Genomic DNA, 23,940 nt, shown 5'->3' with positions numbered 1-23,940 from the left:
ATTGTTGAACAGTTTAAGAAAAACCTTTCTCAACTAGCTATTGCAAGGAATTTAGGGATTTCACCATCTACGGTCCGTAATATCATCAAAGGGTTCAGAGAATCTGGAGAAATCATTGCACGTAAGCAGCTAAGCCCGTGACCTTCGATCCCTCAGGCTGTACTGCATCAACAAGCGACATCAGTGTGTAAAGGATATCACCACATGGGCTCAGGAACACTTCAGAAACCCACTGTCAGTAACTACAGTTGGTCGCTACATCTCTAAGTGCAAGTTAAAACTCTCCTATGCAAGGCGAAAAACCGTTTATCAACAACACCCAGAAACGCCGTCGGCTTTGCTGGGCCTGAGCTCATCTAAGATGGACTGATACAAAGTGGAAAAGTGTTCTGTGGTCTGACGAGTTCACATTTCAAATTGTTTTTGGAAACTGTGGACGTCGTGTCCTCCGGACCAAAGAGGAAAAGAACCATCCGGATTGTTATAGGCGCAAAGTTGAAAAGCCAGCATCTGTGATGGTATGGGGGTGTATTAGTGCCCAAGACATGGGTAACTTACACATCTGAAAGGTACATACAGGTTTTGGAGCAACATATGTTGCCATGCAAGCAACATTACCATGGACGCCCCTGCTTATTTCAGCAAGACAATGCCAAGCCACGTGTTACATCAATGTGGCTTCATAGTAAAAGAGTGCGGGTACTAGACTGGCCTGCCTGTAGTCCAGACCTGTCTCCCATTGAAAATGTGGGGCACATTATGAAGCCTAAAACACCACAACGGAGACCCCCGGACTGTTGAACAACTTAAGCTGTACATCAAGCAAGAATGGGAAAGAATTCCACCTGAGAAGCTTAAAAAATGTGTCTCCTCAGTTCCCAAACGTTTACTGAGTGTTGTTAAAAGGAAAGGCCATGTAACACAGTGGTGAACATGCCCTTTCCCAACTACTTTGGCCTGTGTTGCAGCCATGAAATTCTAAGTTAATTATTATTTGCAAAATAAAAATGAAGTTTATGAGTTTGAACATCAAGTATCTTGTCTTTATAGTGCATTCAATTGAATATGGGTTGAAAAGGATTTGCAAATAATTGTATTCTGTTTATATTTACATCCAACACAATTTCCCAACTCATATGGAAACGGGGTTTGTACTTGTGCAATAACAAAAAAGAGCATACCGGCATACCATAAAGAGCTTACCAGTTTTAATGATACCTGTACTGCTTTGGGTAGCCTGCTTCACCAGTTGGAAAAGCTTGCGGAAGTCGCCACACGCCGCTGTCCCCTCCGTCTGCTCTACGAATGCACACCAATGTGCATTCCAATCTACCCAAATTGCCCTAGAGATGCAATGCCGAAGAGTTCAAAATTTGGGTGCACCCTCCATGCGGGCTACTCTTGCCTTCTCAGAAAGTTCCAGAGTGTCGCTGGAGATCTAGTCCCAAAGTTGTCGCCGAGTTGACCCGAGATGTTCTCTGGCCACCTCAGCCGTTACCAGCCTGAGCGTGTTCCATTCCTGCTAAAATTGCTGAACCACTTAACTCGACTGCAATTGGAACTAATTTTGGACCTCTAACTAGAATTTGTTTCCAGCATCGAGTTTGAGTGGCGAGATGTCAATCCGCTTCTGGCGGTTAGGCAGAGGTGTGGCCTGCAGCTAAAGACGAAGGGTAATGTGAACAAGAGTATCTTCTGATGCGGGCATTATCAGCTTCCGATGTGCACGCGAGTCCAGCACAGAACTCGCCAATCGAGACCTGACCAGAATGTAGTTGATGTGATTGGTGGTTCGCCAATGATTGAAGCGCCACATGACGAGGTGATGATGGGAATGTTTAAATCGTAGCTTTGTGGTTTGTGTAAAACTGTGTCTTGTCTTCATCATCTGCAGCTATAGCGCTATGACAGTGACATTAACGATTTGACCCTTCAGTCAAACCAGTGCCAGTCTGTGTGAGATCTGCTGCCACAATAGGAGAGCCACCTGTTGTCCTTTACACCACTATGGTACAAGTTAAAGATGTCCTCCGCTGGAACCTTAATTGACTCTCTTTCACACCCGCCCCATTCTGTAAAAACATTGTCGCGATGAGAACGCATAGGATGGGAGTTTGGCTGGCTGAAGTGATTGTGGTTACAAATGCCTATTTTGGACCATTTCATTGACCAGCATTTGCTACTGCTCAGCTCAGGCATACCAGCCCTTTAGATTGTTGTTAGATTGTTGTTGGCAAGTAGTTCTTTGAGGAAGGATACTAACAGGATGGCCCATGCGAAGGTTGCCAACACCCACCCAAGTCTTGCATGATGTATTCTTTACTTGAAAAGTACAAATTGTAATAGCTATGTGTTCATAATTAATGGACTAGAGTAACCTGTGCTTCTCAAAGTAACTCTTAGACACTTTGTAAATAAATGTCTTTTGAGTTACCATGGCAAAACACCAAGCACACAGGTAGTATGATCCCTGTAAGCTTTATTCCTGGGTAAGACCTGAATTTGAGCTAAAATGAGCTGAAAAAAGGTTAAAACACAGTAACATGTTAAGTCACACTCTATATACTTTACAAAAAGCAAAAAATATATAATATTTTTGGCTGAACCACTCAATGGAATCCTGTGTACAGGAGTGATAAGCTTCGATGGATGTGTGCTCTGACTCCCAACCGTCGCACACGGTTTATGTCTACCTGTGCACACGACTCAGGTGAGACAATACACCTAAATATGAAGCAATCTGCAAGAAAATATTACACAGAACTTATTGGGTTTTCCAGATTGTTTGCAGGTGCAGTGTATTCAGTCTTATGCCACTCAGGAGCCGGATGAACTTTCCATTGAGATGGCTGATGTTTTGAATCTCTTGGAGAAGACAGATGATGGTGCATGCATGCACACATCTTCCTTTAATTTAACTTTTAAAGATTTTTCTTACATTCAGTTTTGTCAACATATTTTTTTTGTTTCTCTGATCTAGGCTGGATGATGGGTGAAAGGCTTCATGATGGCGAAAAAGGTTGGTTCCCAAGTCGACTTGTAGAGGAGATCCAGAGTAAGGAGGTCCGAGCTCAAAACTTGAGAGAGATATTTAAAGTTCATCTGGCTCAAGAGGGAGCACCAGGTTTCCAAAGTGAAGGAAGGACTGGCCTAAGAGGGGGGAGGCCCAACCCAAAATTCTCCAACTTCTTCAGTTCATGTAATGATCAGATGGAAAACAAGTAAAGTATTTGGCTTCCAAATAATGCATGTGATTTATCTACTGTACAAAACTATCTTGTTCATTGAATATTAAACCACGGACCAATGAAATGTCATAGCTTGGCTATTACCATACAGTGGGAAAAATTAATATTTAAATTCTAATTTCATAAATTTACCCGCTTACAAAATATGTCCAGAACATTAATAACATAATGACAACAGATAACTCATAATTATCTCAAGCAAGTTGAGGCAACAGTTAACTGATTCATTAGTCACACATTTGAGACACATGAAGCTTTGGGGCTGTTTGTTCCTCTGACACCATTCTGTGCTTTCTCAATCAATCTAATACAAATTAATCTATACAATGTATTTATTCATAAGTTTATTTTTTACATTGTCTATCTTTGTTACAATAAACTTCCATCAAAATTATGAACTGTTCATATTATTGTCAGGGGGTAAACTAAACAAAATAAGCAGGGCGTCTAAGACTTACTTTCCCCACTGTATGCTACCGATCAATCAAAGCAACTGGAGGCATGTTGCATGTCTCATAAATGTGCAATAAAGGGTTTTTGTTTCATATGCCCTTTAACCACGGTGCGTGATAAATGAAGAATAAAAATTATCTCGAGAGCTTTTTTGGGGATTAAGATGGCCGATACCCCAAATTGTGTTCCAACTAACTTATTGTGAAAATAATGTAAACGTCCCTCCGATGTATGGACAGAGTTTAAAACTTTGATCCAGTTCATTCATTTCATTGTAAAATACATAAAAACAAGGAACGCCAATGATGAGTTAATAGTAAAAAAGAACAAGTGAAATGTTACTTGACCCAAAATGTAATTTTGATGTATGACTCACTGATGAGAGCTTTGATTATTGTTTGATTGTTAATTATTAAAAAAAATCAAAAAACAATAGCCCTAAGAATTGGTTTTGACAAAATACGTTTTTAGTGTTCTCGTGAGACGTGTAGAAACGCCACTCAACACCAAGCCAAACCGGAGTCAATGAAGAGAACGTCGTTGTAAGTTTGACCATTTACTTTTGACGATTCGTCATAGACAAGATGGTGATAAACTGAAAAGAACAAAGAGACACAAAAACACTTATTGCCTGTGTACATATTTGTCTACAATGACATATGAAAATGTAACGGTAATGTCCCAAAATGTCCAGCAGAGGGAGACTCCCGTCTGCCTGAATGACTTGAACACATTGTATCCAATTCGACAATTATAGTCAACATATCGGCACTATTACACTTTTTTTAACGTATCTGACATGTTGTTAACTTATTAAAGACAACTTACGGCATTGCTTCTTCGCCGCTTTGTGTAGGATGGCAACAGAAATAAATTACTACAGAAGACCGCAACATGTATGACTTGCTTTCGAACGAATACCGGAAGTCAACCAACCGGAAGTAATGTAGCGGAAGTGACATCATCTAACTGCTGTTTACCGATTATAGCATATAATAAATATAAACAACTTTAGCTCCAAATTAAAGCATTGCAGTCAATAATACAAAAATATTATCAAGTAATTATTTAAAAAATATTAACAATTGACTTTAGGACAACACAATGTTTCTTATAATTAATCATAGCATATTGACTGTTTGACTTTGGGTGTAAAATAAACAACATCCTAGAGCTGTAAATTGTTTTGCATTATTTACATTTGTTGGAGGGAGCACAGTGTGGCAGTGGTTAGTGATCGTGCCTCACAATAAGAATATCCTGGGTTCGATTTCCGAGTTCAGAGTCTTTCTGTGTGGAGTTTGCATGTTTTCCCCGTGACTGCGTAGGTTCCCTGCGGGTATTCTGGCTTCCTACCACCTACAAATACATGAACCTGTGTATAGGTTGATTGGCAACACTAAATTGAATGCGAGTGTGAATGTTGCCTGTCTATCTGTGTTGGCCTTGCGATGAGGTGTTGACTTGTCCAGGATGTAGCCCGCCTCCCGCCCAAATTCTTCAGCCTCCCCCGCAACCTTGAAAGGAAGAAGCGGTAGAAAATGGATAGATTGATAAATTTGTTGTGGCACGAAATATGCACTTTATGCAGTATGTCAGTTAGGCATAATTAAGTGACTAATATCGTTTTGGTGCATTGAGTGAAACATATTACCATTTTCAAAAAGAAAACAACCAACTTAACCTAACATCACATAGAGTAGCTTGTGTTGAACAACACTTTGTCACTATTATCTCAACAGTTAACTGAATACCAAAACATACTTAGACACATAAATTAAATCCTCTAGTCCATCCATCCATCCATCTTCTTTCGCTTATCCGAGGTCGGGTCGCGGGGGGGGCAGCTTAAGCAGGGAAGCCCAGACTTCCCTCTCCCCAGCCACTTCGTCCAGCTCCTCCGGGGGATCCCGAGGCGTTCCCAGGCCAGCCGGGAGAAATAGTCTTCCCAGCGTGTCCTGGGTCTTCCCCGTGGCCTCCTACTGGTCGGACGTGCCCGAAACACCTTCCTAGGGAGGCGTTCGGGTGGCATCCTGACCAGATGCCCGAACCACCTCATCTGGCTCCTCTCGATGTGGAGGAGCAGCGGCTTTACTTTGAGCTCCCCCCGAATGACAGAGCTTCTCACCCTATCTCTAAGGGAGAGCCCCGCCACTCGGCAGAGGAAACTCATTTCGGTCATGACCCAAAGCTCATGACCATAGGTGAGGATGGGAACGTAGATCGACCGGTAAATCGAGAGCTTTGCCTTCCGGCTCAGCTCCTTCTTCACCACAACGGATCGATACAGCGTCCGCATTACTGAAGACGCCGCACCGATCCGCCTGTCGATCTCACGATCCACTCTTCCCCCACTCGTGAACAAGACTCCGAGGTACTTGAACTCCTCCACTTGGGGCAAGATCTCCTCCCCAACCCGGAGATGGCACTCCACCCTTTTCCGGGAGAGAACCATGGACTCGGACTTGGAGGTGCTGATTCCCATCCCAGTCGCTTCACACTCGGCTGCCAACCGATCCAGTGAGAGCTGAAGATCTTGGCCGGAGGAAGCCATCAGGACCACATCATCTGCAAATAGCAGAGACCTAATCCTGCAGCCACCAAACCAGATCCCCTCAACGCCCTGACTGCGCCTAGAAATTCTGTCCATAAAGGTTATGAACAGAATCGGTGACAAAGGGCAGCCTTGGCGGAGTCCAACCCTCACTGGAAACGTGTCCGACTTACTGCCGGCAATGCGGACCAAGCTCTGACACTGATTATACAGAGAGCGAACTGCCACAATAAGACAGTCCGATACCCCATACTCTCTGAGCACTCCCCACAGGACTTCCCGGGGTACACGGTCGAATGCCTTCTCCAAGTCCACAAAGCACATGTAGGCTGGTTGGGCAAACTCCCATGCACCCTCAAGGACCCTGCCGAGAGTATAGAGCTGGTCCACAGTTCCACGACCAGGACGAAGACCACACTGTTCCTCCTGAATCCGAGGTTCGACTATCCGGCGTAGCCTCCTCTCCAGTACACCTGAATAGACTTTACCGGGAAGGCTGAGGAGTGTGATCCCACGATAGTTGGAACACACCCTCCGGTTCCCCTTCTTAAAGAGAGGAACCACCACCCCGGTCTGCCAATCCAGAGGTACCGCCCCCGATGTCCACGCGATGTTGCAGAGTCTTGTCAACCAAGACAGCTCCGCAACATCCAGAGCCTTAAGGAACTCCGGGCGGATCTCATCCACCCCCGGGGCCTTGCCACCGAGGAGCTTTTTAACTACCTCGGCAACCTCAGCCCCAGAAATAGGAGAGCCCACCACATATTCCCCAGGCCCTGCTTCCTCATAGGAAGACGTGCTGGTAGGATTGAGGAGGTCTTCGAAGTATTACCTCCACCGATCCACAACATCCGCAGTTGAGGTCAGCAGAGCACCATCCCCACCATACACGGTGTTGACTGCACTGCTTCCCGTTCCTGAGGCGGCAGATGGTGGTCCAGAATTGCTTCGAAGCCGTCCGGAAGTCTTTTTCCATGGCCTCCCCGAACTCCTCCCATGTCCGAGTTTTTGCCTCCGCGACCGCTGAAGCCGCACATCGCTTGGCCTGTCGGTACCTGTCTGCTGCCTCAGGAGTCCCATGAGCCAAAAGAACCCGATAGGACTCCTTCTTCAGCCTGACGGCATCCCTTACCGCCGGCGTCCACCAACGGGTTCTAGGATTACCGCCACGACAGGCACCAACTACCTTGCGGCCACAGCTCCAATCGGCTGCCTCGACAACAGAGGTACGGAACATCGTCCACTCGGACTCAATGTCCAGCACCTCCCTCGTGACATGTTCAAAGTTCTTCCGGAGGTGGGAATTGAAACTCTCTCTGACAGGAGACTCTGCCAGGCGTTCCCAGCAAACCCTCACAATGTCTTTGGGCCTGCCAGGTCTGTCCGGCATCCTCCCCCACCATCGCAGCCAACTCACCACCAGGTGGTGATCGGTAGAAAGCTCCGCTCCTCTCTTCACCCGAGTGTCCAAAACATGAGACCGCAAATCCAATGACACAACTACAAAGTCGATCATGGAACTGCGGCCTAGGGTGTCCTGGTGCCAAGTGTACATATGGACACCCTTATGTTTGAACATGGTGTTTGTTATCGACAATCTGTGACGAGCACAAAAGTCCAATAACAGAACACCACTCGGGTTCAGATCCGGGCGGCCATTCTTCCCAATCACACCTCTCCAGGTTTCACTGTCGCTGCCAACATGAGCGTTGAAGTCCCCCAGTAGAACGAGGGAATCACCCGGGGGAGCACTCTCCAGTACTCCCTCGAGTGAATCCAAAAAGGGTGGGTACTCTGAGCTGACGTTTGGCGCGTAAACGCAAACAACAGTCAGGACCCGTCCCCCCACCCGAAGGCGGAGGGAAGCTACCCTCTCGTCCACCGGGTTGAACTCCAACGTGCAGGCTTTGAGCCGAGGGGCAACAAGAATTGCCACCCCAGCCCGTCGCCTCTCACTGCCGGCAACGCCAGAGTGGAAGAGAGTCCAGCCCCTCTCAAGAGAAGTGGTTTCAGAGCCCTTGCTGTGCGTCGAAGTGAGTCCGACTATATCTAGCCGGAACTTCTCCACCTCACGCACTAGCTCAGGCTCCTTCCCCACCAGCGAAGTGACGTTCCACGTCCCAAGAGCCAGCTTATGTAGCCGAGGATCGGACCGCCAAGTGCCCTGCCCTCGGCTGCCGCCCAGCTCACATCCTCTAGTATTCAATGTAAATGTATAGAATGTACGTTTGTACTATGAAGTGTGAACCAGCATGATTGTAAAGGCCTATATATTTTTGTATGTGTACAAAAATGAAAACATTCAATGTTTGAAGTCAAAATGACAAAATTAATATATATATTTCTTAATATGTAAATAAATGCTCACAAAAAAGTAAAAGTAAAATGGTCTGAATTTGGTCCATTGTTATTTCTTCTTTTTCTTTCTCAAGCGTAAAGGGGAGTTACCACTGAACAATAAAACAATGCCAGACTGTCATGGTGCACCTCTGTCATTGAATACTTGGCACTGCATTTATGTACACACAAACGTTACGTTACTTTGTTTGTTAAATTTTGTCACTGCAAATTTACCCCAGTTTTTGGCTAGTTTGCTATTTTGTTTTGATTAGAAAATGTGCAAACTTGAAAATGTTCACCGAAGAAAATGTTAAATATGATTGGAATCGTGTTACATCACTCAATTAGGATAAAGTGTAGCACACAAAAAGACTAAGAACTTTAGGGGTTAGAAAAGCAACAAGGAAAGAAAGACACATATGCAAGAGGAGAGGAGTGATAGTAAGTTGGGGAAAATTTTCACAATATTAGAGACAATCACAGGACAATGTAAATGAAGAGAAAGTCATTCCCTGGAGAGAGGCCATAAAAAAAGAGCTAAAAATAAATGGGAAAAAAGTAAACTATGAAGTAGACACAGGCTGTGGGGACACTAATGTCAGATAAAGCATTTTTAAAAGCGATTCAGTGATACTGATGAACCTAAACTATAAGTGCAGTAAAATATGAGAACATGCAGTGGTCACAAGTTTCCTGTATAGGGTGCATCAAAAGTCAAAGTGGAACGTTAAGGCATTGAGAAAATTTTGGCAGCAGTAGTAGTCAAAGGTTCAGGGATAAGTCTACTAGGCAGAGGTTTGATTAAAGCACTCAAAGTGGACTGGCAACCTGCACACAAGATAGAAAGAAGAGACACGCTACAAGAAGAAGTACTTGACAAAGTGTAAGAAATGGAAGAAGTGGGGATTTGAAGGGTTTCACAGCAAAAATAAATCTAGTTAGTGATGCCACAACCCGCTTCTACAAGTCAAGGTCGGTAGGTTTTGCAATTTAAAAAAATATATATTGTAGCATCCCGGAAGAGTTAGTGCTGCAAAGGATTCTGGGTATTTGTTCTGTTGTGTTTATGTTGTGTTGCGGTGCGGATGTTCTCCCGAAATGTGTTTGTCGTTCTTGTTTGGTGTGGGTTCACAGTGTGGTGCATGTTTGTGACTGTGTTAAAGTTGTTTATACGGCCACCCTCAGTGTGACATGTGTGGTTGTTGACTAAGTATGCTTTGCTTTCACTTGTGTGGGTGTGTCTAAAATTAACGTGATTATTAAAGTGTAATGATCGTACAGTGAGTCAGCATTTCTCGACATCTTCAAGCAAAGACATTTGTTAACCCGTCCAACGCTACAATATGTATAGCTGGAGAAAGACAAGCTTTTGAAATAAATGATTATAGAACTAATGACATTTTCTGAATGGGCTGAACCAATTGTTTTAAAACTAGACACACGTTAGGATTTGTGGAGACTACAAGCTCACAGTAAACAAAATCTCTCCCATTGAGCAATACACCATTCCAAGAATGGAAGCCTGTCTAATGTTTAGACTAAGGGGAGGTGACGGCAAACAGACACCAGGGGGCAGTATATACAATTATTTATTATATATCGTCAATATGTATATAAATAATAATAAACAACACTACTGAACTAAGGAAATTGAGTGGGAACTAGAATACAAGAGTGTGTGGTGTAAGACTATGTGTGTAGTTAGCTGAAGTGTGTTACCAAGTGTTGACGAGCGCAAACGAGGCAGTCCATGGGGCAGGCAGGTGATCGGGGGCGAGAGAGAGGCGTCAAAGTCCAGGGGCAAGCGAGGAGTCAAGGAAACGAGGGAGGCAGTCAAAATCCAGGGCAACGGAAGGTAAACAGGTACACCATGAGAGAACTAAGTTCCCGCGCCGATCCTAGGGTCCACTGGTCTTATAACCAGCTCGCCCTCATCAGTTCCAGGTGTGCAGATTGCCGGTGAGTGATTGCAGCTGGTGGCTGCTGCAGGGCGGGCGCGCGTCCCTGGATGTGCGCACCCGTGGGCGTGTCCCGAGGTGCGCACAGACGGATGAGCGGCGTTGGCAGGAGCCTGAGCCGTAACAGGGAGGAGAGAAATAAACCAAGTTAGACACGAGCTATGCGTTTCAACATGGAGGAGGAATCAAGAAAATATATTACAGTAAACAAAAAAAAATATTACAGTAAACAGGCAGAAGGGACTGTTCACATACACAAAATTATCTTTTGGGGTGAGTTCCAGTCCAGCCATCTTCAGTGTACCATGCAGGGTGTACTGCAGGGACTGGAAAAGGTTGCAGTGTATCTGGATGACATCATTCTCACGAGAAAAGATGATAAATATCACCTGTCAAACATTGGATAAAGTCTGCAGCGACTAAGGATGCAGGACTTTGCCTAAATAGGAAAAAAAGGGTCAATTTATGGCAGAAGAAGTGACACTCTTAGGACATAAAGTAGACAAGACAGGATTGCATCTGTTTTCATCAAAGGTGACAGGACCATAAGAGACACCCACGCCCACGTCCATCGGAGCTAAAAATAATTTTTAGGACAGTTGACCCTTTACAATAAATTCCTGGCAATCTTGACAAAATTATTGTCACCTGTACATACATTATTTTGGAAGGAAGAACAATGGGGACAAAAGTTAGAAAAAGCTTTCAAACTTTTACAATCCAGTAATGTGTTAGTGTACTGTGATGAAACCAAATAACTGGTATAGCATTGCAATGCTTTATTATACAGAATTACAGCAGGCTCCATTGTATGCAAGGATCAATACTTGCGCTGCAAAGACAGACGATGGACAGAGAATCCTACTTCCCGTCTAAGTGTGTGTGTGTGTGTGTGTGTGTGTGTGTGTGTGTGTGTGTGTGTGTGTGTGTGTGTTCTGGCAATGCTTACTTATTGGGGACGTCACTCTGTTTACAAAGTCACTTTAGGGGCCTTTGACGTTATGGGGACAAAAAAACAGGTCCCCTAAAGGGAAACCTTTTTAAGTAATAGTCAGATCCATTCTGGAGATGCCTAAGTGATTTTTAAGCTTTTTTTTCCCCCTCATAAAACATGTTTACTGGTTAGTTTGAGTGTGAGACATTTGCACAGCAGCCCTCTAATAGGGCTGCAGCTGGTACTGCACTCGCTGTTCCTTCATTGATTACTTAACAATTTACACCTGGTGCACCAAACGAAGGAAGTGTGCGCGCAGTGCAGGAAGGTCGTCTGCAGTGCGGGACATGTCGGCTGACAAGACACGAAAATAATCTTTTTGAACCAAAAGGTAAGCACATCTTTCTTATAAATGGAGGTTATTGACTATCATTTGTAGAAGATTAATGTGTTTATGACCAAGTTAAGCCAAAAAATTAGCAGTAAAGCAAACCTTTTCCAACGGGTGCATTTAATTAAGAACATGAGCCTTGCTCCAAAAAAAGCTTGTGAATCACTTTGTGGGTTTTTTTTGGCATTTGGACTGGTTTATAGTCAAAGTAGCTCTAATTGAATGCTAATTGGTTGTCTATGAGGACTTTTAAGAAGTTATATGTATAGTTATGATGGACATTGGAGATTAAGGATATTTTAAAAACTTCACATTGATTTTGTTTCACACATTTTAGATGAAAGACATATGTACAGTAGACCACATGGACTTGGACATAAACAGCATAACACCTGATGTCACTAGAACAGAGGAATACTGCTCAAGTCAGGAAACAATTGACACCGTAGTTGTTTGCGCTCCCATTAAAAAACACGGAAAAAGAGTTTACAACAAAATACATTATTGCTTGTATTGCAGTAAGCCTTATGCCAAGCTGGTAAGACATCTAGAAAGTGCACACAAAAACAGATTGGAAGTAGCCACAGCTCTTAGCTTTCCAACGAGTTCCATGGAGAGAAAGAAACCGCTAAAGAATATTCGTAATAAAGGGAACTATGCTCACAATGCTGCTATTATGGAGTCAGGAAAGGGTGAACTTGTGCTATTCAAACGACCACCTAAAGAAGCTAAAGGAAATTATTTTATGCACTGTGCACATTGCCAATGATTGTTTACCAGAAACAGTTTACCAGGTACTGTGGAGACACATGCAAAGTTGTCGCCTCAAACCTTCATCAGTCACCCCAAAACCAGGAAAGAACCGTGTCCAGTCCATGTGCACATATCGGCCTGTGCCTTCAAGTGTATCCAAACAACTGTGGGGAGTAATAAGTGTCATGATTCCTGATCCAATCACAGAAATAATAAAAGATGACCATGTCATCACAGATGTTGGGCAGCACCTGTTGAACAAAAGTGGTATGTCAGCAAAAAATCAACAATGTGTTGGAGAGAAGATGCGGGAATTAGGAAGACTGATTCATAACGCCAGGAGAGTAACTACCTTGAAAAAAAATGAGGATTTTGTAAATCTAAGAACTACTTGGAGATGGTCAAAGCTGTCAAATGTACTTGTGGCTATGATAGTGACACTAACAAATTCTGCATTCCATCACTGGCATCTAAACTTGGAAATTCCCTGGTTAAAGTCAGCAAACTCTTGAAAGCACAAGGTTTGATAAACAACAATGAAGAGTTGGTAGGGAATGCCACTCAGTTTCAAGATGTCCATCGTGAGAAGTGGAACGAGTTGATCTCTGCAACAGCCCTGAGGAACATAGCCGAAGAAAAGTGGATTGTACCACAACGTATGCCCTTCACTGAGGATGTTCAAAAAATGCATCAGTTTCTCAGTCAAATGCATGATGAGTGTAGCAGTGTGCTATCTGAAAATTATTCCACAAAGGACTGGTAAGACCTGACAAAAGTATGTTTGACACAGATCATCCTTTTTAACAGACGAAGAGAAGGAGAGGTAGCAGCCATGCCCTTGTTGGCTTTTTTGTCAAGACACACAACTGATCCTCATGAAGATGTTGATTGGGCTCTCTCTGAAGGGGAGAGAAACTCTGCAGACATTTTTCAAGGATTGTCATCAGGGGAAAACGAGGCAGACCTGTTCCTATTCTCTTGACTCCAAAAATGGTGTGTGCATTAGAACTTCTCGTTAAGTACAGGGAAACTTGTGGGGTTCTTAAAGACAACACTTACCTGTTTGCAAGACCCACAGCGATGACACATTTCTGTGGATCTGACTGCATACGAGACTATGCAAAAGTATGTCATGCAAAGTGTCCTGTGTCACTTACATCCACGAAACTACGAAAACATGCTGCCACCCTTTCAACTGTGCTAAACATGACAGACACAGAGATGGACCAGCTGGCCAACTTTTTGATGGCACTCGAGCAAGGTCGATTATTTGAGTTCCATGGAAAAAACTTGGATGAAATCACAATTGGTCCAAATGGTAAGTTGTCATCTTTGTTGTTTGTTTGGTTTGAACTCAATTATAAGCTTAACATGTTATGTGTACCACAGAATGTGTTTTGGAAACTGAAGAGGAAGATCTCACCAGAGAGGAAGAACACTATTCATGTCCTAACAATGGTATGTTATGTCAATACTCATTTTTGTGGTTTTTTTAAATGTGGCCTATGGAAAGCATGACACTGAATGTTTATTACATTAAACCCACAGAAGATGTTCATGTCCAGCCACTGAGGATTAGCACATCCCGCCCCCCAAGAGACTGACACAACTTTCAAAAGACAGGGATGCATCATCACGACATCAGTGAGACATTCTTCCAATGGTATGTTGTCATCTTTGTTGTTTCCTTTGTCTATATTTTTTTTCCATCATTGTGTTTGGTTTGAACTCAATTATAAGCAAAGAAATTGAAAGAGTAAATGAAACCAAAAATCTAGGTATAATGATTGATGATAAATTGAACTGGAAATCTCATGTAAAAGATAAACAACATAAAGTAGCAAGAAACACGTCAATAATGAATAAAGCAAAACATGTTGTAGACCAAAAATCACTTCATATTCTCTACTGCTCACTAGTGTTACCATATCTGAGTTACTGTGTAGAAATATGGGGAAATAACTACAAAAGTACACTTCATTCACTAACGGTGCTACAAAAAAGATCAGTTAGAATAGTGGTTCTTAACCTTGTTGGAGGTACCGAACCCCACCAGTTTCATTCACCGAACCATTCTTTAGTGAACAATAAAATGTTTTTGTTCTTAATTTTATCTAAATTTACAAATATTAACCATGAAATTATGTTATTATATTAAAAAATACTAATAAAGATATATTTTACAAACAAAGTTACAGGAATGTACACATGATCCCATGTTTGCATCTTATTGTGTAACATGTGAATGTTTTAGTGGGAACTAAATGCAATGTCTGAAAGGGGTACAAATTATTTCCAAAGCAAGAACCCCACCCAGACATACAATATGAAAAACAATATTTTTTGTTATTGTCATTGCAAGTGGGCCAAAACACTTATATTAGAAAATAATCTCATGGAAATGACTGCTGTCATTTGATTTTAATAATAAAACATTTAACTTGTTATTTAGTCAGTTTTGGGACTGGTGTGCTGCTGATGTGGCCACAGTGCATGTGCACGTCTAACGTCGCTCACATGTGCTTCACTGAATGCTCAAGGAGTTTTTGCATTTGTTCACGCATATGGAAAATTAGAGGGAACATTGTTTGGGGGTATCCATAATACGCCGATAGGGAGAAGTTTTTATTTACACGAGGGGTCGGGTGTGTCTTGACCTCCGCGGCGGAGGCTCCGCCGAACCCCTGAGGCCGACTTACCGGACCCCTAGGGTTCGATCGAACCCAGGTTAAGAATCACTGAGTTAGAATATTACTTAATGTTGGATGTAGAGAACATACAAATCCTTTATTTATTGAATCAAAGATGCTGAAATTCCACAATATAGTGAATTTGCAAACAGCTAAAATTATACACAAAGCTAACTATAACCTGCTACCCAAGAATATACAACAATATACAACTTCTCAACAAAAGAGGAGAAATATAATCTTAGAGAAAATCCATCCATCCATCCATCCATCTTCTTCCGCTTATCCGAGGTCGGGTCGCGGGGGCAGCAGCCTAAGCAGGGAAGCCCAGACTTTCCTCTCCCCAGCCACTTCGTCCAGCTCTTCCTGTGGGACCCCGAGGCATTCCCAGGCCAGCCGGGAGACATAGTCTTCCCAACGTGTCCTGGGTCTTCCCCACGGCCTCCTACCGGTCGGACGTGCCCTAAACACCTCCCTAGGGAGGCGTTCGGGTGGCATCCTGACCAGATGCTCGAACCACCTCATCTGGCTCCTCTCGATGTGGAGGAGCAGCGGCTTTACTTTGAGCTCCCCCCGGATGGCAGAGCTTCTCACCCTATCTCTAAGGGAGAGCCCTGCCACCCGGCGGAGGAAACTCATTTCGGCCGCTTGTACCCGTGATCTTGTCCTTTTGGTCATAACCCAAAGCTCATGACCATAGGTGAGGATGGGAACGTAGATCGACCGGTAAATTGAGAGCTTTGCCTTCCGGCTCAGCTCCTTCTTCACCACAACGGATCGATACAGCGTCCGCATTACTGAAGACGCCGCACCGATCCGCCTGTCGATCTCACGATCCACTCTTCCCTCACTCGTGAACAAGACTCCGAGGTACTTGAACTCCTCCACTTGGGGCAAGATCTCCTCCCCAACCCGGAGATGGCACTCCACCCTTTTCCGGGCGAGAACCATGGACTCGGACTTGGAGGTGCTGATTCTCATCCCAGTCGCTTCACACTCGGCTGCGAACCGATCCAGTGAGAGCTGAAGATCCTGGCCAGATGAAGCCATCAGGACCACATCATCTGCAAAAAGCAGAGACCTAATCCTGCAGCCACCAAACCAGATCCCCTCAACGCCTTAACTGCGCCTAGAAATTCTGTCCATAAAAGTTATGAACAAAGGTGACAAAGGGCAGCCTTGGCGGAGTCCAACCCTCACTGGAAACGTGTCCGACTTACTGCCGGCAATGCGGACCAAGCTCTGGCACTGAGCATACAGGGAGCGGACTGCCACAATCAGACAGTCCGATACCCCATACTCTCTGAGCACTCCCCACAGGACTTCCCGAGGGACACGGTCGAATTCCTTCTCCAAGTCCACAAAACACATGTAGACTGGTTGGGCAAACTCCCATGCACCCTCAAGGACCCTGCCGAGAGTATAGAGCTGGTCCACAGTTCCACGACCAGGACGAAAACCACACTGTTCCTCCTGAATTCTTAGAGAAAAATGTAATTTAAAATATGTGTATGCACGTACAACACTTAAGACTTTCAGTATATCTGAGTTGAGTTGAGTTGAGTTTGAGTTTATTTCGAACATGCAAGTATATAACATGATACATCACAATCTCCAGTTTCTCTTTTCAACATGTTCGAAAAGGAGTAGGAAGAAGCACAGCTTATTTAATCCTACCCCTTTTCTTTTACATAACAGTTGCAAAACTTTTGTTCACTTCCTGTTCTCAATTTATTCACAATATACTCCATAAGTAATCACAATAAAATAAGTAAATAAATGATAATTGGTGAAGTAAGTTACATTTCATATGTTGAGATAAGTAAGATGGTTTTGTGAGTGAAAGAATGAAAGAATGGATGAGTTAAATAAATTCAGAATGTTTATCATGGTTCTTCTTCTTTGTACTTTGTAAACACTTTAAGTTTGAAGAGTTTCTTGAAGTGGATCATATTAGTACATTGTTTGATTGCTTTGCTTAATCCATTCCATAATTTAATTCCACATACTGATATACTGAAGGTCTTAAGTGTTGTACGTGCATACAAATGTTTTAAATTACATTTCTCCCTAAGATTATATTTCTCCTCTTTTTTTGAGAAGAATTGTTGTATATTCTTGGGTAGCAGGTTATAGTTTGCTTTGTGTATAATTTTAGCTGTTTGCAAATTCACTATGTCGTAGAATTTCAGTATCTTTGATTCAATAAATAAAGGATTTGTGTGTTCTCTATATCCAACATTATGTATTATTCTAACTGATCTTTTTTGTAACACCGTTAATGAATGAAGTGTACTTTTGTAGTTATTTCCCCATATTTCTGCACAATAACTCAGATATGGTAACACTAGTGAGCAGTAGAGAATATGAAGTGATTTTTTGTCTAGAACATGTTTTGCTTTATTCATTATTGACGTGTTTCTTGCTACTTTATGTTGTATATTTTTTACGTGAGATTTCCAGTTCAATTTATCATCAATCATTATACCAAGAAATTTGGTTTCATTTACTCTTTCAATTTCTATTCCGTCTATTTGTATTTGTGTTTGACTTTCTCTTCTACTGTTACCAAATAGCATTATTTTAGTTTTACTGAGATTCAACGATAGTCTGTTTTTGTCAAACCATCTTTTTAATTTGTTAATTTCTTCTGTTATTATTTGTAGTATCTTCTGTGTGTTCTCTCCTGAACAAAACGCTGTTGTATCATCCGCAAATAATACTAACTTTAAATCTTTTGTAACTTTACAAATGTCATTTATATATAGATTGAATAATTTAGGTCCTAGTATTGATCCCTGAGGTACACCACAGGATATATTTAGCGTTGTAGAGGTGTGTTCGCCTACCTTCACGTATTGTTTCCTGTTCATTAGATAACTTCTTATCCAGTTTAAGACTAACCCTCTGATGCCATATCGTTCTAGTTTTTTGATTAAAATATTGTGATTAATTGTGTCAAATGCTTTAGTTAGATCCATAAAAACTGCTGCCGCACATTTTTTATTATCTATAGCATTGGTAATTTCTTCTGTAATTTCAATTAAAGCCATCGAAGTTGAAACATTAGCTCGTATCTATATTGATTTTCTTCGAGTATTCTATTTTTATTTATGAAACTCTCTAATCTGGTATTGAACAGTTTTTCAATGATTTTAGAAAATTGTGAAAGTAAGGAAACAGGTCTATAATTTGTAAATTCATGTTTATCGCCAGTCTTGTAAATTGGTGCAACTTTAGCTATTTTCATTTTGTTTGGAAATGTACCTGTTTGAAATGATAGGTTACTAATATACATTAATGTTCCTGAGATCTCTTCAATAACCTTTTTTATCGTTTCCATATCAATTTCATTACAATCAGTTGAAGTCTTAGATTTACATTTTTTCACGATTGTAACTATTTCCTCCTGTGTCACATTACTGAGGAACATGGAGTTGGGATTTCGCTCTATGGTATCATTATAGTCCTCAATTGAAACTGGGTCTGGAATCCTTTCTTCCAATTTTGGTCCAATATTTACAAAATAATTATTGAAGCTTTCAACTACTTCCTTTATGTTGTCATTTTTTTTATTTCCGTCTAAGAAGTATTGAGGGTAGTCCCTCTTAGTGCCATTTTTAATAATGCTATTGAGGATGCCCCATGTTGCTCTCATATTAGTTTTGTTCTTCTCCAATAATTCACTGTAATATTCTTTTCTACATAATCATAGTATGTATGTTAACTTGTTTTTATACTTTTTGTACTTAATTTCTGCCTCTGTAGTTCTTTGTGCTATAAATTTCCTATATAGTGTATTCTTCTTCTTACAAGCATTTTTTAATCCTTTTGTCATCCATGGTTGATTATTCTTTCTCTGCTTATTACTGAGTTGTATCCATGGACAATGTTTGTAATAAAGTATTATGAACTTGTTTAAGAAATGTTCATATGCTTCATCAACCTCATTTTCATTGTACACATTGTCCCAATCTTGCTTTTGTAGCTCAATTTTGAAAGCAATCATCCTCTTCTCTGTGCACAGTCTTCGAAATGTCCTTTTGTCTTCCATGTTCTTCTTGTAGTTTCCATCATATATTGTAAAAACTGGCAGATGATCACTAACATCGGTTATAAGTAGACCACTTGTAGTGTTATTATCAAAATCATTGGTAAAAATATTATCAATAAGCGTGGCACAGTGTCCTGTAATTCTGCTTGGCTTTGTGATTTTAGGATATAAACTGATGCTGTACATTGTATCAATGAAGTCGTCAATAGACTTTTGCTTGTTAGGGTTCAATAAGTCAATATTAAAGTCACCACATAAGAAAATTATTCTTTGACCATTGTCCATGTAAGTAGCCTTGATCCATTCTTCAAATGTTTCTATACTTGACTTAGGTGATCTATATATACAACTGATGAATATGTTTTTGCTTTTTTTCCTGACATATTTCAATTGTTATACATTCTAAGATATTATCTATAGCAAATGACATGTTTTTTACCACTTTGTAGTTCAGGTTCTTCATCACGTACACAGCTACTCCTCCTCCATTTTTGTTGTTTCTGTTGATGTAGTTTAGTTCGTATCCATCCAGATCAAAATCTATTCCTTTTTTATCATCAATCCATGTTTCCGTGACAGCAATCACTTTGAAGGGTTCGTTGATGTGTTCCAAAACGTTCTTAATATTGTTGTAGTTTGCATACAAGCTTCTGCTATTAAAATGAATAATTGACAATTTGTTATCACATTTAATGTTGCTGTTATATTGATCATCCGTATAATAAAAACAATTATTACTGAAGTGGGAGAAAAAATTTGTATCTGGATCTATATCATTTTCCAAATACTGGTTTTTGTGATCTTTGTTGCAGAAATTTTTTAGTTCCATGTTTTCTTGTTCAACAATCTTTGATGTTGTTTCAATAATCCCTATAAGTGTAGGTGGATCCAATCCTGAATCTAGGTCCTCTTGTTTAGTCGTCCCTTGGAACATAGTAGTGTTGATGCTGAATTTAGGTGCTTGTTTTCTGTCAGAGTCCATTATCATCGTTGTTGTGGAAGCTGTGTAAACTTTAATAATTGTCCAGGTCCTTGATGTCATGGACAGCAAGTACTCTTGCTTCTGGACCTCCATTCAGCTTGATGTAGATTTTACAGTTGGCGCTCCAAGTTCCCTGGATTTTTCCCTCCTTTCTCAAGTCGCGTGCTTTCTTGGCGATTCCAGCATTACGTTTTGTGAGATGCTCATTCATGTACACATTTGTTCCCTTCAGCTTCTTTCCCTGTCTCAGCAATGCCATTTTAGATTTTCTGTTTACAAGTTTCACGAGCACGACTGGAGTGGCGTTGTTGTTTCTTCCGTTCAGTGGGATGCATGTTTCGATGGTATTGATGTCAATTTCAATTTCTTTTGATTGCAGAAAGTTGACCACTTGCTGTTCTGCTGAGACCATATCCATTTCATCTGGTTCACCTTCATTATTCACAGCTTTCGCATAGGATCTTGGTTTAATTCGGTGCCCTGTCACGATGATATCATTCATCCGTTTATCCTGATCCATTTCATCTATGATATTCCTCAGCATGTTGTTGTCTTCTTGAAGGATCTTTATTTGTTTGCCCATTTCAGTGGCTTCATTATTTCTGATGTTTTTGTGAGATTGCAGACTTTCTATATTTTGCTGCAAAGTATGTGGAATTAAATTATGGAATGGATTAAGCAAAGCAATCAAACAATGTACTAATATGATCCACTTCAAGAAACTCTTCAAACTTAAAGTGCTTACAAAACACAAAGAAGAAGAATATTCTGAATTTATTCATCCATCCAATATTCATTCATTCTCAAAATAATCTTACTCATCATATGAAATACAACAACTCAACTCAATGTATAACTTAATTTCGTAATCTTCTTTTATTTTTTTTAATTTCCATACACATATTTTGTATGGTCACTTGCAGGTAAAGCTGCCCAGAAAAGGCGACCCTGGACACAGAAAGAGGTGAAGGCTGTCGAGAAGCACATGAAGCGATTCATCCCTTCTGGTATTGTACCAGGAAAGAGTGACTGTTTAAAATGTTTGAGGGCCGAACCGGAAGCTCTCCAAAACCAGGAATGACAAGCATTGAAGTTCTATGTGTACAACCGCATTACGGCCTACAAAGGGAGATTGCAGCTAAAATAGTAGATTAAGAGATAATCAGCAAGACTGGTTAAGTAGAACCGTTTTTTTATGTTATTTATGTTCAATGTTGTTCAAAATAAAAAGTAAAAATTAAAGTTTAAATGAGTTTTGTTGAAAAGTGAAACATGTGTTATCCTGGCATTAATAGTACTATAATTCTGTATGGTATCCATCCTTAGTTAAAACTAATATATTTTTTCCCTTGTCTCCACAAGTGATGATCAAAAACTTGGTCCCCATTCCAAGTGATAACCAGTGTGTGTGTGTGTGTGTGTGTGTGTGTGTGTGTGTGTGTGTGTGTGTGTGTGTGTGTGTGTGTGTGTGTGTGTGTTTGCGTGTGCGCGTGCCAATATATTTAAACAGTAATAAATATTAGACATATTGTCTATTCAGCAACATCCTTTTATAATTGTATAGCCACAAGCTGGACTACTTAAGGGACTGATTAAAACAAATTGAATTGATGCGTTTGGTGTCTTTTAGTTTTGTTGTAATCACTTAGTATTTATATGATTAACATACACCATATTGCCAAAAGTATTTGGCCACCCATCCAAATTATCAGAATCAGGTGTCCTAATCACTTTGCCAAGCCACAGGTGTATAAAATCATGTTTCTACAAACATTTGTGAAAGAATGGGCCGCTCTCAGGAGCTCAGTGGTTTCCAGCGTGGAACTGTCATAGGATGCCACCTGTGCAACAAATTCAGTCGTGAAATTTCCCCGCTCCTAAATATTCCAAAGTCAACTGTTGGCTTTATTATAAGAATATGGAAGCGTTTGGGAACAACAGCAACTCAGCCAAGAAGTGGTAGGCCAGGTAAACAAACAGAGAGAGGTCAGCGGATGCTGAAGCGTATAGTGCAAAGAGGTCGCCAACTTTCAGTTGCTACAGAGCTCCAAACTTAATGTGACTTTCCAATTAGCTTATGTACAGTATGCAGAGAGCTTCATGGAATGGGTTTCCATGGCAGAGCAGCTGCATCCAAGCCATACATTACCAAGTCCAATGCAAAGCGTCGGATGCCGTGGTGTAAAGCACGTCGCCACTGGACTATAGAGCAGTAGAGACGCGTTCTCTGGAGTGATGAATCACGCTTTTCCATCTGGCAGTCTGATGGACGAGTCTGGGTTTGGAGGTTGCCACGAGAACGCTACATTTCGGACTGCATTGTGCCGAGTGTGAAATTTGGTAGAGAAATTATGGTGTGGGGTTGTTTTTCAGGAGTTGGGCTTGGCCCCTTAGCTTAACTTTGAATGCTCCAGGATGAACTTGACTGGTCTGCACAGAGTCCTGACCTGAACCCGATAGAACACCTTTGGGAAGAATTAGAACGGAGACTGAGAGCCAGGCCTTCTCGACCAACATCAGTGTGTGACCTCACCAATGCGCTTTTGGTAGAATGGTCGAAAATTCCTATAAACACACTCCTCAACCTTGTGGACAGCCTTCCCAGAAGAGTTGAAGCCTTAATAACTGCAAAAGGTGGAACGACATCATATTGAACCCTATGGGTTAGGAATGGGATGGCACTTCAAGTTCATATGTGAGTCAAGGCAAGTGGCCAAATACTTTTGGCAATATAGTGTATCTCCTACATGATAAAACCTTTTAAATGTGTGCATTTTTTTTGCGTCTTGAGCACAGTAAGTGCAGCCTCTCTCCCATGAGCGCACCTTAAATACTGAAAAAAGGAAAAATTGTGGATGTAATTTGAACTGTTTCTAAAACGCCCATAAAAAGTGGTAAAAGTCCACTGCATATTTGAAAACATAACATAATGCCATAGGTAGGAAGACCATGATAAAATGAATTTGCAGTAAGTGATGCCCTGTATAGTACACGCACAATCCTCTTTTGAATAGGGCAGTCTGTACCATTTTTTAAATTGCGCACGCAGTGTTAGTCAATCACATGCAACACGCCCACTAATAGTACACGCAATTTTATAGGTTGCACGCGCTGTTTAGCGCATGGTATTTAGATCCTAGTAAATTAGGCCCAAAGTGTTTAAGTACCAGAGGAACATGCTAATGTTAGATCAGTCTCGCTTAACAAGTGGCTGGCGAGTTTTTGTAGAGAACAGGGACTACTGTTTATTGGTAATTGGCCCTCTTCCTGGGGTAAACCGGGCTTGCTGAGGAAGGAAGGCGCCATCACTCTAGCTAGAAACATAGATTACTGGTTGAGTCCCACTTGACTAACTACACTCAAGCGAACTCGGACACAGGCAATTACAGTGTCTGTTAGTCCGGGTGAGGAGTCAGTTAAGCTAGAACTAACCAGCGCCAGGCTAGAAAATGCCTGCACACATAGCATTTCTCGTAGAATAACACATGACTCACATAATTTTTTCTGTAGTGACTGTGTCAGAGGTAGACATGCATTCTACTGAGGTGGCAAATTATGAAGCAGTAAATCTATCGCAGCACCA

The 23,940-nt window shown here is 41.5% G+C and overlaps 1 protein-coding gene and 1 long non-coding RNA gene across 2 annotated transcripts in view; both read left to right on the top strand.

Moving 5' to 3' along the window:
- ngef (neuronal guanine nucleotide exchange factor) overlaps positions 1–4,837 on the top strand; it is a 91,649-nt gene extending 86,812 nt beyond the window's left edge. The window contains exons 13-15 of the mRNA XM_061925542.1: positions 2,631–2,710; positions 2,781–2,885; positions 2,981–4,837. Coding sequence (XP_061781526.1) covers positions 2,631–2,710; positions 2,781–2,885; positions 2,981–3,225 — 430 coding nt within the window. The 3' untranslated portion in view covers positions 3,226–4,837. The remainder of the gene's footprint in view (positions 1–2,630; positions 2,711–2,780; positions 2,886–2,980) is intronic.
- A 6,953-nt stretch (positions 4,838–11,790) lies between these two features.
- Positions 11,791–21,892, top strand: LOC140676724 (uncharacterized). Its single transcript, XR_012048618.1, has 3 exons — positions 11,791–14,089; positions 14,180–14,294; positions 21,281–21,892. It is a non-coding gene; the product is annotated as an uncharacterized lncRNA (long non-coding RNA).
- The last annotated feature ends 2,048 nt before the right edge of the window (positions 21,893–23,940 follow it).

This window comes from Nerophis lumbriciformis, linkage group LG30 (genome assembly GCF_033978685.3).
Source record: "Nerophis lumbriciformis linkage group LG30, RoL_Nlum_v2.1, whole genome shotgun sequence".
NCBI lineage: Eukaryota > Metazoa > Chordata > Actinopteri > Syngnathiformes > Syngnathidae > Nerophis > Nerophis lumbriciformis.
The sequence above is the reverse complement of the archived record's forward strand: the minus strand, read 5'-3'. Positions and strand labels throughout refer to the sequence as shown.